This window comes from Lepisosteus platostomus, chromosome 5 (assembly GCF_059453375.1).
Source record: "Lepisosteus platostomus isolate fLepPlt1 chromosome 5, fLepPlt1.hap1, whole genome shotgun sequence".
NCBI classification, from domain to species: Eukaryota; Metazoa; Chordata; class Actinopteri; order Semionotiformes; family Lepisosteidae; genus Lepisosteus; species Lepisosteus platostomus.
This window is the reverse complement of record NC_142615.1, coordinates 36,989,155-37,004,711: the sequence shown is the minus strand read 5'-3', so window position 1 is coordinate 37,004,711 and position 15,557 is coordinate 36,989,155. Positions and strand designations below refer to the sequence as shown.

Sequence of the window (15,557 nt, the reverse complement as noted above, 5' to 3'; positions counted from 1 at the left end):
GCCCTGGAATTCTCCTTTGAATTCCCTTTAGAACAGTCCACAGAATCCTCTCCAGAATCTTACTGAATCTCTCTGAAACTCCCCTTCTGAATCTTGTTGAATCTGAATCTCCCAGGCTCTCTGTGTTGCCTGTTTTTACCTGGAGGAACTTCAGCTCATTGATTGGCTGAAAGTTCCATGGGCATCAGAGTCCCACATGGGTTACTCAGCCCTACCAGTCCCTGATTGGTTGATCAAGGTGAGATATGAGTCACTTAGTCCTGACACTTAGTAATGCAGTCCAGATGTCCAACTGGCACTCCCTAGACAGATAGGCGCCAATGGATGACCATTGATCATGATAGCCAGGCTTAGCTAAGTGCATCCCCCTTTGGGAGCTGTCCCTTATCAGAGGAAACCTTAAATCACCCTGCACTAATGGTCTCTCTGTGGCTCCAAATGGGGCCTCATTTGGGAAGCTCAGAACACTTAATTCTTTCTTATTAATAAGCCTCGCCGCTACACCACTTTCTGATGGCATCACAGTGCCTATTCTGCCTGGCTGATGACGTCAGCTGGACTCCCAGTTCAGGCAGCTTTACAGTCACCGGCACGTGCAGGAGAGACTCACACAGGATTTCATTTTTAATTCATTTCAGTTTATTTTCTCAAAATTCGAAAAAAAAAAACAACACGAGAGGGTTTCCAGAGATATTTACAAGTCAGGAGTACAGCAGGCTGGTAGCGAGGAATATCTCCCTCTCTCGTATATGTTATTTTCCTGTTTTAATCTTTTACTGTAATATAACATGTTTAAACATGACACAACATCGACATCATCTAAAATTACTATTAGATTTTTGACATCATCTCACTACCCGCCGTTAAACCCATCTCCCAGTATGAGCAGTGGGACAGAGAGCTGGGAGAGAGTCAGCCTGTGTTCATGAGTCAGTGACTGGTTTAATCTCCACACTGACAGCAGGCAGCAGCTCAAGGTCTTTGTTACGATCCACAGTCCTGAAGACAGGATAGATCTTCTCTCCCTGAGTGAAGACCATGTCAGTGAAAGTATAGAGATGAGCTCTGGACTCCACTGTGTAAAAGGAGACATTCCTCTCCTCAATATCCACACACACCCCCAGCTTTCTGGGCTGCAGACTGTGGGGAAGATGAGTCACAGGTTCAGTGAGAGCAGATAAAACAGAGAGGTAAGAGCTCAGACACCAGTAACCCTGCTGGGGAGAGAAGCTGAACCCCCCTTGCCTCTCTGCAGACTCTCTGGTCACTCCTATTGTCCACCAGTCGTTCACCTCCACCTCCCAGTAGTGTCTCCCTGAGGTGAAGGCCTCCCTGCTCACGACACAGGACCAGTGATCAAATCTGTGAGGATTGTCAGAGAGACTCTTCCCCTGTCCCTGTCTCACTCTCTTCCCATCCTCAGACAGGCTGAGAACACAGTGAGCTGTATCAGGGTCCAGAGTCACAGCAGCTGGGGAATAAAACAGCAAACATCACAACAGGCTCCTGCCGATTACATTCCAACTTAACTCCATTATACTGTGAAATGTCTTTATTTAGGAGTGCTGGGTCTTCAAAGGAGAAGTCTAAGATACCTCAATCGTATATATATATGGTACTACAAAATATCGATGGCAACTAAAGAGAAAAGTGTAGCAGCTGGAGGGGACGTGGAAAGAGTACTGGAGATGCGCCTGTCTGTTAAAACGGTTTATTTCAAATCCCAGTTTAGCAGCTCGTTCATCTTCTCTAAGACCATTTTCCTGATGACGCAGAATAAAACAGTGCTGAATTCAAAGACGACTGTATAATGCCCGTTTTTACACAAAAACAATATAATTACAAAACCAAAATCTTGCTTAAATATAAGAAAACCTTCACACTTACTTTGAAAATGTGAAGAAATGTCCAAAGTATTCAATTTAAACCAGAAATAACACATCCAGAAACCCAGAGAGAAACAGAGGCGCAGCATTCAAGATGGCATTCAGGTGGGAGGTAAAGTTTAGAGGCTGAGGAGTTGTTTTGAGTTTTTCATGACCTGAATGTTATTTTTTTGCTTTTTTTGACTACAGAAAAATAAGGACATTGTTGCAACAGTGAAGAGTATCTGTAAAAGGACCCTGCCGGACCAGGAGGGCATGATATCGGCCATCAACACTGTTCACAGGCTCGGGAGAGCTAACATGTCTGGGCAAGTGCGCCCTAGAATGATTATAATACAGTTCACCAAGAGGACGGTGAGGGATATGCTGTGGCCAGCGGCGAGGGGGAATGAGTATTTGAATGAGAACAAACTGAGATTTGCAGAGGACCTGTCCGCCCCAGACAGGAGCACCAGGAACCAGCTGTGGCCCAAGGTTGAAGCTGCCAGAAGAGAGGGGAGGAGAGCCTACTTTGTGGGAGCGAGGGCCTCTGTGGACAGGAAGGAGATTCGCTCCCAGTGACTGCTCAGGTAATGATTATGTTTGGTTTAATTTGTTATAGCAGTATATACTAATGTTTATTTAGTGTTAGTTTGGAATGTTGTAGTTATGTATTAAGGACTGTTATAGTTCTGGTTCTTGAAAAACTCAATAATTTAGACAATTTAAGAGTAAGTTATCTGCTTTTGTGTATGTATTTTTCATGAATGCCAGAGGTACTCGAAGTGTTTAAAAAGAAAAGTGTTTTTATTTGTTTTCTAAAAAAGTGAGTGCTGATTTTTATTTTATACAGGAAACGCATGCATGTTGAAACACTATTTAAATTCTATATATAATTGAGAAATAATAAAGCAAGGGAAACATGATATATGTAAAAAATACAATTTGATCACATAATTTACTTCATTACCTCTGGTGGTTAAATGTTTTTTTCTGTTGTGTTTTTTTTCTCTTGTACCTGTTTCTGATCCTCTGGTTGTAGTTGTATTTGTAAATTCTATTCGTTTAATAAAAAAAAAACTTTTGTGACTGTGGCGCTCATACTGACTTCAGACTGTTCGCGCTTAGCTGTCTGCCTCTCTGATAGGAGACACCAGCTGTCAATCAGTGAGCTCTGACCACTGAGAGACGGGGGACGGGGCTTATACATGTTCATTGTGAATGGGGGTTTTGATCAATTCAATTCAAGAGGCTTTATTCGCATGACCAATGAACACTGACTTAATACTCTCCTGATATTTAATACTTAAATACAAACTCTTAATAATTAATAAAAACTCTCCTTCTATTGTCTGCTGGTCAGTCCAGTGAAGATCAAAGAGATTCTTCTCAGTTCTTATGTTTTTACTCCTGGAGAATAGAAAGGCTGTAAAAAAGAGCCTATCCAGTATAAATAATAGACATATATTGGGCACGGCCTGGAACAATAGGTATCTACATGTGCTATAATTTGAATAATCATTTTTGAAGAAATGACATGTGTTTTTTCGGGGTGGCGGATATTTCTTCCTAGAGTGTGTACTGAGTAAGATATATATAAATCTGATGTTTCAGACTTGATGTCAAGATGGTTCCTTGAATTCAGACCCTGAACCAGGCCTGGACTTGCTATACTGTCCAAGATATTGCAAGATGTTCAGGCCACAAACACTCCAGGTGGAAATGATCTTTGAGGAGCTGGGGGTTAAAGAGGTTCAACATCCTGACTGTATCATGATTTTAAACACAAAAAGCAACAACATGAGCTGTTTAGCAATAACGTTTATCTGCCTGATAATGTTTATTATTCCCTCAGCCTGAACGTACTCTATATAGAAGCCCATCCTGCCTGTACTGTGTTTGTATGAACATCCTGATAACACAGTCAGAGGAAATAGGGAAACAGACGAAGAAAAGGTGATTTTATAAATATAAACTCTCATTTGTTTCTTCTTGATGACCCATCAGCCTGGTTGACATGTGAAGAGAAGCAGCCATTTCTCAGACAAGAGAGAGGCCTACAGGCCCCAGAGGAGCCCCTGTACCAGAGTCCCACTGCTGCCTCTCACAAGAGGCTGTGTGTCTGTGAAACTTCAGGGGAAGAATACTGTCATTATACCATCCTTTTTTCCACAACCTTTAACAGTGTTTCTCCTTAGGATTTGAACAGCTTGTTATTATGAGACTGGCTCTGCTCCTGAATTCTCCTGATATTCCACAGTTTTTCCAGTCACTGGTTCTGCCACATTCAGTCTGTAGACCCTCATTCAGGAGTTAGCAGAGACCAGAGCACGTGGCCTTCGGGGAAAATGAGTTTTCTATACTGTCAGTCCTGGAGAGACTCATACTGGCCATTAGATTGAAACACAGGACGGAGATAGAAATTCCCACCATGAAACTTAGATTGATCTTCACAGCCCACATGTAGGATGTTACAGAAACATGAGATTGAAATACATCTCCTTCTGTTTACAGATCATATCACACTAAAGAGACCTTCTGGACTCAAGACCTCAATAACCTCAGACACTAGGGCTTAAAACAACACCTCTGTCTTCAAGAAGAGACAGACCTACCTGCAGCACTGCACAACCACTGCCATTCTGAAACACAGATATACAGACACTGTTAATCACAGTCTCACACTGGAACACAGAGACACAGATACTGTTAATTACAGTCACACACTGGGACACAGAGATACAGACACTGTTAATCACAGTCACACACTGGGACACAGAGATACAGACACTGTTAATCACAGACACACACTGGGACACAAAGATACAGACACTGTAATCACAGTCGCTCACTGGTAATAACACGTCAGTAAAGTCAGTACTGTCTGTCAGCAGAGTTTCACACAGTGTACATACGTGATTTAGGGATAGGAGCTCGCTTCACAGGATCTGCAGAGAGAGAGAGAGAGAGTAGATCTTTATTGTACTAAAGACTGTTATTGCTTCATACCTGTTATTATACCAGAGTTTATACTACAGTCTGCAGTCAGTTTATTTCAGGATCCCCGGTCTCCACTCCAGTGTGGATCAGAGTCAGTGAGGGTGAGCAGCAGTGGCTGTAAGACTGGAGTCTCACTCAATAAGACTGAGCAGCACAAGGCAATAAGACACACAGACACATCACAGGACACCCTGGAGTCCGGTGCTTGAGGCATTGAGAAAGATAAGAAACACAGTCTGTCCACAGCAGTGAGCAGTGATTTCATAAAGAACCAGCAGTGATACTGAGAACTGATCAATGCTCAGTCAAATGCTTCTCATTGTTGTGTGATCTCTCACAGCATGAGTGACCTTTACCAACAGTGACCAGTAACATTGTCTGAGTGACCTGTTCCCACAGTAACCAGTATCACTGACTGAGTGACCTGTACCCACAGTGACCAGTATCACTGACTGAGATACAGAGATGTCCTGCTCACTGGACACACTGCCTGATCTCTGGACATCAGCTAGACAGTGAGAGGTGTCAATAATCCTGTCCAAGCTACTAGCCAGCAGACTGAGGACCATCCTGCCCCACATCATCAATAGCGACCAGACGTGTGGGGTGGAACAGCGATCCGTCAGCTGGAACCTCCAGCTCACGAAGCATAACGGAGGCATGTAGGATGAAGCTATTTAACTAGGTAGCCTGGTGGGGATTCTCCACGGAAAAGTGCACTGGACAGGACAGAGAGCTCTGTACAGGGACTGAAGAAAGCTCAGAAAACCTGTTCTTTAGTGCTCCTGTTGAGAAATGGACAATCGCAGTTTCAGAGCCAGGACTGCAGCCAGTGGTAACACCCAGGAGGCTTGGAGGGGCTCTTATTGTGTGAACCAGCCTCACTGACCACTTGCGAAATGGAAAGTTTGATAATGAACAATCACTCTCTTAGAGACGATTTAAATTCTGTTGAAGTGTTGTTGTTATAATTGTATTTTTTGTAAGAAGTGTGCTGTACACATTGTTGTAATAAAGTGCATTTTCTTAAAAAATGACCCCCACTGGATTTTCTGTCTCTGTCCATCTGTGTGTTTCTTACACAGTGTGACTCTGATCCACACAGAGTGACTGTCTGCAAGCTTGACTTTCTGAATTCAGACGTGTATCAGCAAGTATCAGAGTGTGAACCAGTGTGTGTGTCAGAGTGTGTATCAGTTTTTGTATCACTGTTTCTGCTTTGTGTTTGAGCTCCAGGTATATTTCAAGGGGGAGCTGTTGTGAAAACAGACTCACAGTGTAAAAGCTCTGCTCTGGACCCGGGTTCTGGAGTCAGCAGACTATAGACTTCAGTAACTGGGAAGACACACAGAGAAATGTTTCATCAGGGCTGCAGTAACAGATTAACAGGAATAACAGAGCTATTCTGCTTCACTTGGGCTGTAGATCCTATTGTAACAGGACCGATCTACTGGACTGAGACTGTGGCCCCTATTCTCACGATTATAGTCCCCTTTCCTTAAGGGTGCTCCAGCCCTTTCACTTTAGACTTAATTGTGTGCACCTGATCCCTTTTCCCAGCCCACCTTAAAAGCCAGGCGCTGATGCTCATCCTGGCTCTGCATCTGGTTTCCGCACCGTGCGAGTCCGGGACCTGGAAGGGCCTGGTCCTGTTAAGGTTTTAATCTTTGTTCCTGTTCCCTGTCCGCCGGTTCCGACCCGGTTTCTGGTTTTAATTCTTTGTTTGGATGGATCACCTGCCAATGGTCCTATTCTTGTGTTTTGGATTGCCTCTATGGATTGTTTTTTGGATTGTTTGCCTCGGCCACACCTTCCCCGTGCACCAGCGCACTTTGGACACGCCCCCCTGTTTTCAGCCCCGTATCCCTACATGACGTTTTCCTAGTGTTTCCTACTTCTTCGGATTGTGTCGTCTGCATAGGGTCCGGAAAGAACTGTTCGTTACACCTATGGTTCTACTATACAGGGACTGTCGCTCCTATTAAAACATTCCTGTTAAACTACATACAGCACAATATAACAATACAGTTACTGATTATTACAGTTCCTTGAATTCAGACCCTGAACCAGGCCTGGACTTGCTATACTGTCCAAGATATTGCAAGATGTTCAGGCCACAAACACTCCAGGTGGAAATGACCTTTGAGGAGCTGGGGGTTAAAGAGGTTCAACATCCTGACTGTATCATGATTTTAAACACAAAAAGCAACAACATGAGCTGTTTAGCAATAACGTTTATCTGCCTGATAATGTTTATTATTCCCTCAGCCTGAACGTACTCTATATAGAAGCCCATCCTGCCTGTACTGTGTTTGTATGAACATCCTGATAACACAGTCAGAGGAAATAGGGAAACAGACGAAGAAAAGGTGATTTTATAAATATAAACTCTCATTTGTTTCTTCTTGCTGACCCATCAGCCTGGTTGACATGTGAAGAGAAGCAGCCATTTCTCAGACAAGAGAGAGGCCTACAGGCCCCAGAGGAGCCCCTGTACCAGAGTCCCACTGCTGCCTCTCACAAGAGGCTGTGTGTCTGTGAAACTTCAGGGGAAGAATACTGTCATTATACCATCCTTTTTTCCACAACCTTTAACAGTGTTTCTCCTTAGGATTTGAACAGCTTGTTATTATGAGACTGGCTCTGCTCCTGAATTCTCCTGATATTCCACAGTTTTTCCAGTCACTGGTTCTGCCACATTCAGTCTGTAGACCCTCATTCAGGAGTTAGCAGAGACCAGAGCACGTGGCCTTCGGGGAAAATGAGTTTTCTATACTGTCAGTCCTGGAGAGACTCATACTGGCCATTAGATTGAAACACAGGACGGAGATAGAAATTCCCACCATGAAACTTAGATTGATCTTCACAGCCCACATGTAGGATGTTACAGAAACATGAGATTGAAATACATCTCCTTCTGTTTACAGATCATATCACACTAAAGAGACCTTCTGGACTCAAGACCTCAATAACCTCAGACACTAGGGCTTAAAACAACACCTCTGTCTTCAAGAAGAGACAGACCTACCTGCAGCACTGCACAACCACTGCCATTCTGAAACACAGATATACAGACACTGTTAATCACAGTCTCACACTGGAACACAGAGACACAGATACTGTTAATCACAGTCAAACACTGGGACACAGAGATACAGACACTGTTAATCACAGTCACACACTGGGACACAGAGATACAGACACTGTTAATCACAGACACACACTGGGACACAAAGATACAGACACTGTAATCACAGTCGCTCACTGGTAATAACACGTCAGTAAAGTCAGTACTGTCTGTCAGCAGAGTTTCACACAGTGTACATACGTGATTTAGGGATAGGAGCTCGCTTCACAGGATCTGCAGAGAGAGAGAGAGAGAGAGTAGATCTTTATTGTACTAAAGACTGTTATTGCTTCATACCTGTTATTATACCAGAGTTTATACTACAGTCTGCAGTCAGTTCATTTCAGGATCCCCGGTCTCCACTGCAGTGTGGATCAGAGTCAGTGAGGGTGAGCAGCAGTGGCTGTAAGACTGGAGTCTCACTCAATAAGACTGAGCAGCACAAGGCAATAAGACACACAGACACATCACAGGACACCCTGGAGTCCGGTGCTTGAGCCATTGAGAAAGATAAGAAACACAGTCTGTCCACAGCAGTGAGCAGTGATTTCATAAAGAACCAGCAGTGATACTGAGAACTGATCAATGCTCAGTCAAATGCTTCTCATTGTTGTGTGATCTCTCACAGCATGAGTGACCTTTACCAACAGTGACCAGTAACATTGTCTGAGTGACCTGTTCCCACAGTAACCAGTATCACTGACTGAGTGACCTGTACCCACAGTGACCAGTATCACTGACTGAGATACAGAGATGTCCTGCTCACTGGACACACTGCCTGATCTCTGGACATCAGCTAGACAGTGAGAGGTGTCAATAATCCTGTCCAAGCTACTAGCCAGCAGACTGAGGACCATCCTGCCCCACATCATCAATAGCAACCAGACGTGTGGGGTGGAACAGCGATCCGTCAGCTGGAACCTCCAGCTCACGAAGCATAACGGAGGCATGTAGGATGAAGCTATTTAACTAGGTAGCCTGGTGGGGATTCTCCACGGAAAAGTGCACTGGACAGGACAGAGAGCTCTGTACAGGGACTGAAGAAAGCTCAGAAAACCTGTTCCTTAGTGCTCCTGTTGAGAAATGGACAATCGCAGTTTCAGAGCCAGGACTGCAGCCAGTGGTAACACCCAGGAGGCTTGGAGGGGCTCTTATTGTGTGAACCAGCCTCACTGACCACTTGCGAAATGGAAAGTTTGATAATGAACAATCACTCTCTTAGAGACGATTTAAATTCTGTTGAAGTGTTGTTGTTATAATTGTATTTTTTGTAAGAAGTGTGCTGTACACATTGTTGTAATAAAGTGCATTTTCTTAAAAAATGACCCCCACTGGATTTTCTGTCTCTGTCCATCTGTGTGTTTCTTACATAGTGTGACTCTGATCCACACACAGTGACTGTCTGCAAGCTTGACTTTCTGAATTCAGACGTGTATCAGCAAGTATCAGAGTGTGAACCAGTGTGTGTGTCAGAGTGTGTATCAGTTTTTGTATCACTGTTTCTGCTTTGTGTTTGAGCTCCAGGTATATTTCAAGGGGGAGCTGTTGTGAAAACAGACTCACAGTGTAAAAGCTCTGCTCTGGACCCGGGTTCCGGAGTCAGCAGACTATAGACTTCAGTAACTGGGGAGACACACAGAGAAATGTTTCATCAGGGCTGCAGTAACAGATTAACAGGAATAACAGAGCTATTCTGCTTCACTTGGGCTGTAGATCCTATTGTAACAGGACTGTTCTACTGTACTGGGACTGTAGCTCCTATTGTAACAGGACTGATCTACTGGACTGAGACTGTGGCCCCTATTCTCACGATTATAGTCCCCTTTCCTTAAGGGTGCTCCAGCCCTTTCACTTTAGACTTAATTGTGTGCACCTGATCCCTTTTCCCAGCCCACCTTAAAAGCCAGGCGCTGATGCTCATCCTGGCTCTGCATCTGGTTTCCGCACCGTGCGAGTCCGGGACCTGGAAGGGCCTGGTCCCGTTAAGGTTTTAATCTTTGTTCCTGTTCCCTGTCCGCCGGTTCCGACCCGGTTTCTGGTTTTAATTCTTTGTTTGGATGGATCACCTGCCAATGGTCTTATTCTTGTGTTTTGGATTGCCTCTATGGATTGTTTTTTGGATTGTTTGCCTCGGCCACACCTTCCCCGTGCACCAGCGCACTTTGGACACGCCCCCCTGTTTTCAGCCCCGTATCCCTGCATGACGTTTTCCTAGTGTTTCCTACTTCTTCGGATTGTGTCGTCTGCATAAGGTCCGGAAAGAACTGTTCGTTACACCTATGGTTCTACTATACAGGGACTGTCGCTCCTATTAAAACATTCCTGTTAAACTACATACAGCACAATATAACAATACAGTTACTGTCATAAAGATTTGTGAGACTAAAAATTTAAAGATATTTCACCTAGAATTTGAATCATTGACTGGTAAGCTGCTCTGATAAATACAATCACTGAACAGAAAATCCATTAACAATATAAGAGAAATTCATAGTCTATCCAGAAAGACATCAGTGTGTTTCACCACCAACCTGTCATGGAAATCTTTATTGATTCCTTCTTGCAGATGTCCTCCAGTCGTTCTTTCAGTCCAGAGACAGCTCTCCTCACTGCCTCAGGAGAGAAATCTGGACGGACAGGGATGCTGGGTGAGTGTCCATCTCCAGGAGGGACACAGACAGACTGGAAATTCTGAAGAGAAGAGAAGAGAAAGAGGAGTTTCCAGTCAAACACAACACACAATCCTTGGGAGAAGCCAGGAGCAGCTCTGTGTGAGAGACACCCTTCTGTACTGCAGAATCACAGAGCAGTGATGTTACCTGGAGGAAATGGATGTGATCCTCTGTGTGTGAGAGCTGGTTCAGCTCAGCATCTCTCCTCTTCAGCTCAGTGATCTCCTTCTCCAGTCGCTCTAGACGTCCTTCAGCCTGACTCACAGCAGCCCTCTCTTGAGCTCTGATCAGCTCTGTAACCTCAGAGCGTGTTCTTTCAATGGAGCGGATCAGCTCAGTAAAGATCCTGTCAGTGTCCTGTACCGCTGTGTGTGCAGAGCTCTGAGGGAGGAGACACACAGTAGATTATTACACAGGAAAACTCTCAAACTACATTATGCAGTATGTTGTGTTTCCAAAGGGTACTGTCCAGTGTTCAGCTTTGGAAATGTGTGTCAATGCGTCCACTTCTCTGGTCAATACCCACTCCGAGTGACTCCACAGCCTGTGTCAGCTCCTGAAGCTCCTTCTCTCTCTTCTGGAGTCTCTGCTGGGTTTGTGTCTGTGTCACCCCTAGCTGATTCTGTGGAGAAACAGAGACATTCAGGGCATTTCTGCTGTAAGAGAATCACATCACAGAGATGCCCCTTAGAGTCACCCATGACAATTGACACTCTGTATCTCTGATGTCTTATCCACACGAGCTTTGTTTCCTGGTCCTGTCTGACACACTCCTGTTTCGTGTCTAATCTACACCGGCAGCATGTGCAGCGCAGCAGACCACGAGTCTCCACCTCCTGCTCGACTTTTACTCCTCGCACCTGGGTCTGCACATCTGTATGTGAAGTGAAAACACAGAAATTATATCTGAAACGCAATCTAGAGACTTCGCTTTTCATTCTTACAGCTCAATACTGTGTCCTAACTGCTCTCTGCTCCTCACAACAAGGGATTTCAGCAGTGCTGATGAGCCCAGTGGCTGCAAGTTTCAGGATGGCCCCGGGGCCAAGATGTATACCGTGTCCCGTGTTGAAGATATAAAGTCCAGCTTTAAATTGTTTCTGCCAAGGGCTATTGAAAGGACAGCCCTAGATGTGACAAACCTGGAGGGGAGACTTGTGCATAGCGATAGCTGGAGGGAGGTGGACTGAATAGACTCTCAAGCATACGTGGGTCTGTTGATTCTGTCTGGCGTATACAGATCAAGGAATGAGGCCACCACCAGCTTTTGGCATGCCGAGTCTGGTTGGGCCATATTTCAGGCTAATGTGTCAATCCTTTCATATTCTCTCAGGAGCCATTTGCTTTGACAAGCGGGACACAAGACCTGCACGATGTCAACAAGACGAATTTGCTGCACTGGAGATGTCTGGGACAAGCGCCTGCCACTCATCTACAGTCTCGGCCCGGAAGTCACTGTGGATGAACACCTGGTCTCCCTGAGAGGTCGTTGTTGTCATGACCACCAGTCATCAGAGATCGATCCACAAACCACAGACCTGTTCCAGCAGCAGACTAATCACAACAAGCACCACCGCCACTGCATGTGTTAAACCATCACCACCTGCTGTACCGTTCTGCACTCAGCTCTATTTAAACCCTCTAAACTGGCTACTAACTGCTCGCTATTGAGTTCTCTCCTAGCGAGCTCCTACCTCGCTCCTTTTCTGGAAACCTCTCTTGTACGACTACTTACAGCTTTTTGAACTTACCTTTGCTCTTGACCATGAACTCGCCTGTCGATTCAGATTGGACACCTGTGTTGTTTCTGCCTCTACTCTCTCTCGTCATCATAGGATTCTACTAATTCATCACTTGAACTTGTTACAACTGTCCTTCCCAACAATACATGCCGAGTAAACCAGGCAAATATGGCATAAAGATCTGGGCTACCTCCCCAGCAGCTGCCCCCGACAGAAGAACAGACAGCTCTGTGTCCCAAGGGATGTAAAAACCAGCATCGTAAACCACAAAAACACGCCATCATTACCACCCGCTGCACTCATGTTGAATATGAGTTGAATTTGTGATGTTTGCAAAATAAAGTGTCATTTGAACACAATTTTTTACTCACTGTCTTTTATTTGTAGATAAAATCATAAGGTCAGTTTTGACTGGAAACGTAACAGAAGTAAATATGTGGCAACTTGCAAAATTTGAAATGGTTTCAAAACTAGTATCTTGGCTAAATACATACCAGTCTTTGATAATCACTCAACATGTTTGGAGGAGGAGGAGGAGATAATAAACAACAGACAGAAGAACAGGAGACACTTCAGAGACACAACCAGTGTGGATCACAGCTGAGTACATGAGCAGGACTCACCAGTGGAGAGATATAGCATTACAGAAACAGTAAATACAGTCCAGAGATCAGTTAAAGCCCGAGATATCCTAAATATCAATTTTACATCTTGTACTAGAAAATAAATACAGACTCTAAGTCCTCACCTGTTTCTCAGTCCTTACTGCTGCAGCTGAGACAGTATCATGGTCTCTGTGTTCATCCATTACACAAGCATAACAAACACACTTCTGGTCAGTACGGCAATAGAACTCCAGCAGTTTGTGATGAGTGGAGCAGATCTTCTCCTGCGGTTGCCCTGTGGCATCAGCCAGCTTGTGTCTCTTCAATGGAACAGCTTCATAGTGAGGCTGGAGGTGAGTCTGACAGTAAGAGGTCAGACACACCAGACAGGATTTCACAGCTCCCCTCTTTCTCCCAGTGCAGACATCACACAGCACATCTCCAGGGCAAGCAGGACTGTGAGCAGGAGGAGGACCACTGAGTTCTTTCTTCTTCAGTTTCTCCACCACTTCAGCCAGGATGGTGTTTCTGTGAAGATCAGGTCTTGGGGTGAAGGTCTGTCTGCACTGGGGGCACCTGTAGATCCCAGTCTGATCTTCCTGATCCCAGCAGTTATTAATACAGCCCATACAGTAACTGTGTCCACAGAGCAGAGTCACTGGATCCTTCAGCAAATCCAGACACACTGAGCAACTGAACTGGTCCTGAGAAACTGAAATATTGCCTTCTGCCATTTTTCTGACAAGTAAAAACTGCACAGAGAGGAGCAGTAGAGACGGAGCTGCAGTGAGGCTGTTTCAAGTGAAACGAAACTGATCTCTGAGTTTCACTTCCTGGATCTGCACAGAGCTGCGGGGCTGTGAGTGCTAGGGGGTGTCGTTGTTAGGGGTGTGATTAAGATTATTAGGGGGAGTGGTTTAGAAACAGCTGTGATTTCTTTGGTGGTTGTTGTTTAAAAGAAGGAGGTGGTGTTGTAGGGGAGGTGACTTTTGGTGTCATTTTGGACTCAGGCTGACAGAGAGAAGTTTTTTATGATTTTTTAAGATGTCAGTAGCTGCTCATGTACAGAGATTAATGTGAAGTCAATCTAGTGGTTTGTGTTCCCAATAATTAAAACAATAAAATACTAACTCACTCACACAGCATGAGAAGATCAGACCCTGATGGGGACAGACAAGAGGAGGCCAGTTGGCCTATCCAGCTGTTGTAACAAACCCCTGATCTCTGTGTGAGATTGACAACATCCTGTGTGTCTGATTATTATTAGAAGCTAATTAATCTAACTATCCCATCTCATGTTACTCTAAAATGTTGTGGAACCTGTTTCACACTCCCACCACTGTTTGTGTAAAGTAGTAATCCTGTGCTGTGATGGAAACCCACTTTCTTGTCAACACCTCTGAGAAGTTAATCAGTCTGGATACAGTAAGTCCCTCCTGAATCTCCTACAGCTGAGATTCACTGGTGTTCAGTGTGACATTTTCAGAGGTTGTCTGGTCACAACCAACTAGAATCTCAAGGCTGTACTTCTGGAGGAAAGCCAGGATTTTGTCCTTAAGTCTTTTACAACAAAGGCATCCAAAAACACAAGCAAGCTCCCTCTTTTAAGAAGAAAAATACAATAAAATTGAATCTTTAATACAAACACCAAACTGCAGGATTACTCACTTTGTCCTTTTTAAGAGTCCAAGACAAGTCATCACAAAAACCAGACTTTCAAATCTCAGACAAAAGACCCCTGACTCCAGATGCAGGCACTTAAAACGTGCAGTATTTCTTCCTAATACAGTAAAGGTCGTGTGGTGTATTGCGGTAAGCATTTAGCTGGCCAAAGATGATCAATAAGTGGCACTTGTGCTGCATTAGATGTTAGTGAAACGATTTTGTCATTTAATCTGTATCTCTACTGTGCATATGGAATATTAATGTGGAATTTACAATTTAAGGGAAATTTTGGTGGATGAAAATAAAAAGTATAACATAATATATACCTAATGTAATGCAAATTTCAGCAACAAGTAATCAGGAAACAATTTAACTTTACATTTTTATTATAAAAATCAATTTCACACATACTGTACTGTAGTGGCTCTAAAGCCATACAGTCTCATATGTAATATATAGACAGCATGGTGGACTGTGACGACATAGACAACATGGTGGACTGTGTCACTGACTACGACACAGACAGCATGGTGGACTGTGTCACTGACTACATTAACTTCTGCGTAGACAACACCATCCCCACCAAAGACGTACACTGCTTTTCCAATACCAAACCCTGGATCACCAGCAACCTGAAGGCTCTTCTGAATGACAAGAAGAGAGCCTTTAGGAGGTGGCGTCAAGGAAAAGGTCAAGCGTGTACAGAGGGAACTAAAGCAGAAGTTAAGAGAGAGTAAGGACGCCTACAGGAAGAAGGTGGAGGACAAGCTGCAAAGGAACAGGGTGAGAGATGTATGGAGCAGCATGAGAGAGATCACTGGCTTCAAACAGGCTGGCGGTGCAATGGAGGGGAACCTGGAGATGGCCAACAAGCCCTCTGT

General features: G+C 44.4%; 1 protein-coding gene across 4 annotated transcripts; it reads right to left on the bottom strand.

Annotated features, from left to right (window-relative positions):
* Positions 1–616: 616 nt before the first annotated feature.
* LOC148666069 (E3 ubiquitin-protein ligase TRIM39-like) lies at positions 617–13,850 on the bottom strand. Of its 4 annotated transcripts, XM_088631696.1 has the most exons (11): positions 13,155–13,850; positions 11,191–11,286; positions 10,812–11,045; positions 10,524–10,683; positions 9,556–9,615; positions 8,194–8,226; positions 7,894–7,920; positions 6,141–6,200; positions 4,781–4,813; positions 4,481–4,507; positions 617–1,471 (listed from the first exon to the last, which is right to left on the bottom strand). In XM_088631696.1, the coding sequence occupies exons 1-11, from the start codon at positions 13,743–13,745 to the stop codon at positions 924–926; spliced, it is 1,869 nt and encodes a 622-aa protein (XP_088487822.1). In that variant the 5' UTR covers positions 13,746–13,850; the 3' UTR covers positions 617–923. The 4 variants fall into 4 exon arrangements, with proteins under 4 accessions (XP_088487822.1, XP_088487823.1, XP_088487824.1 ...); XM_088631697.1 differs by lacking the exon at positions 4,481–4,507; XM_088631698.1 differs by lacking the exon at positions 9,556–9,615.
* Positions 13,851–15,557: the final 1,707 nt, after the last annotated feature.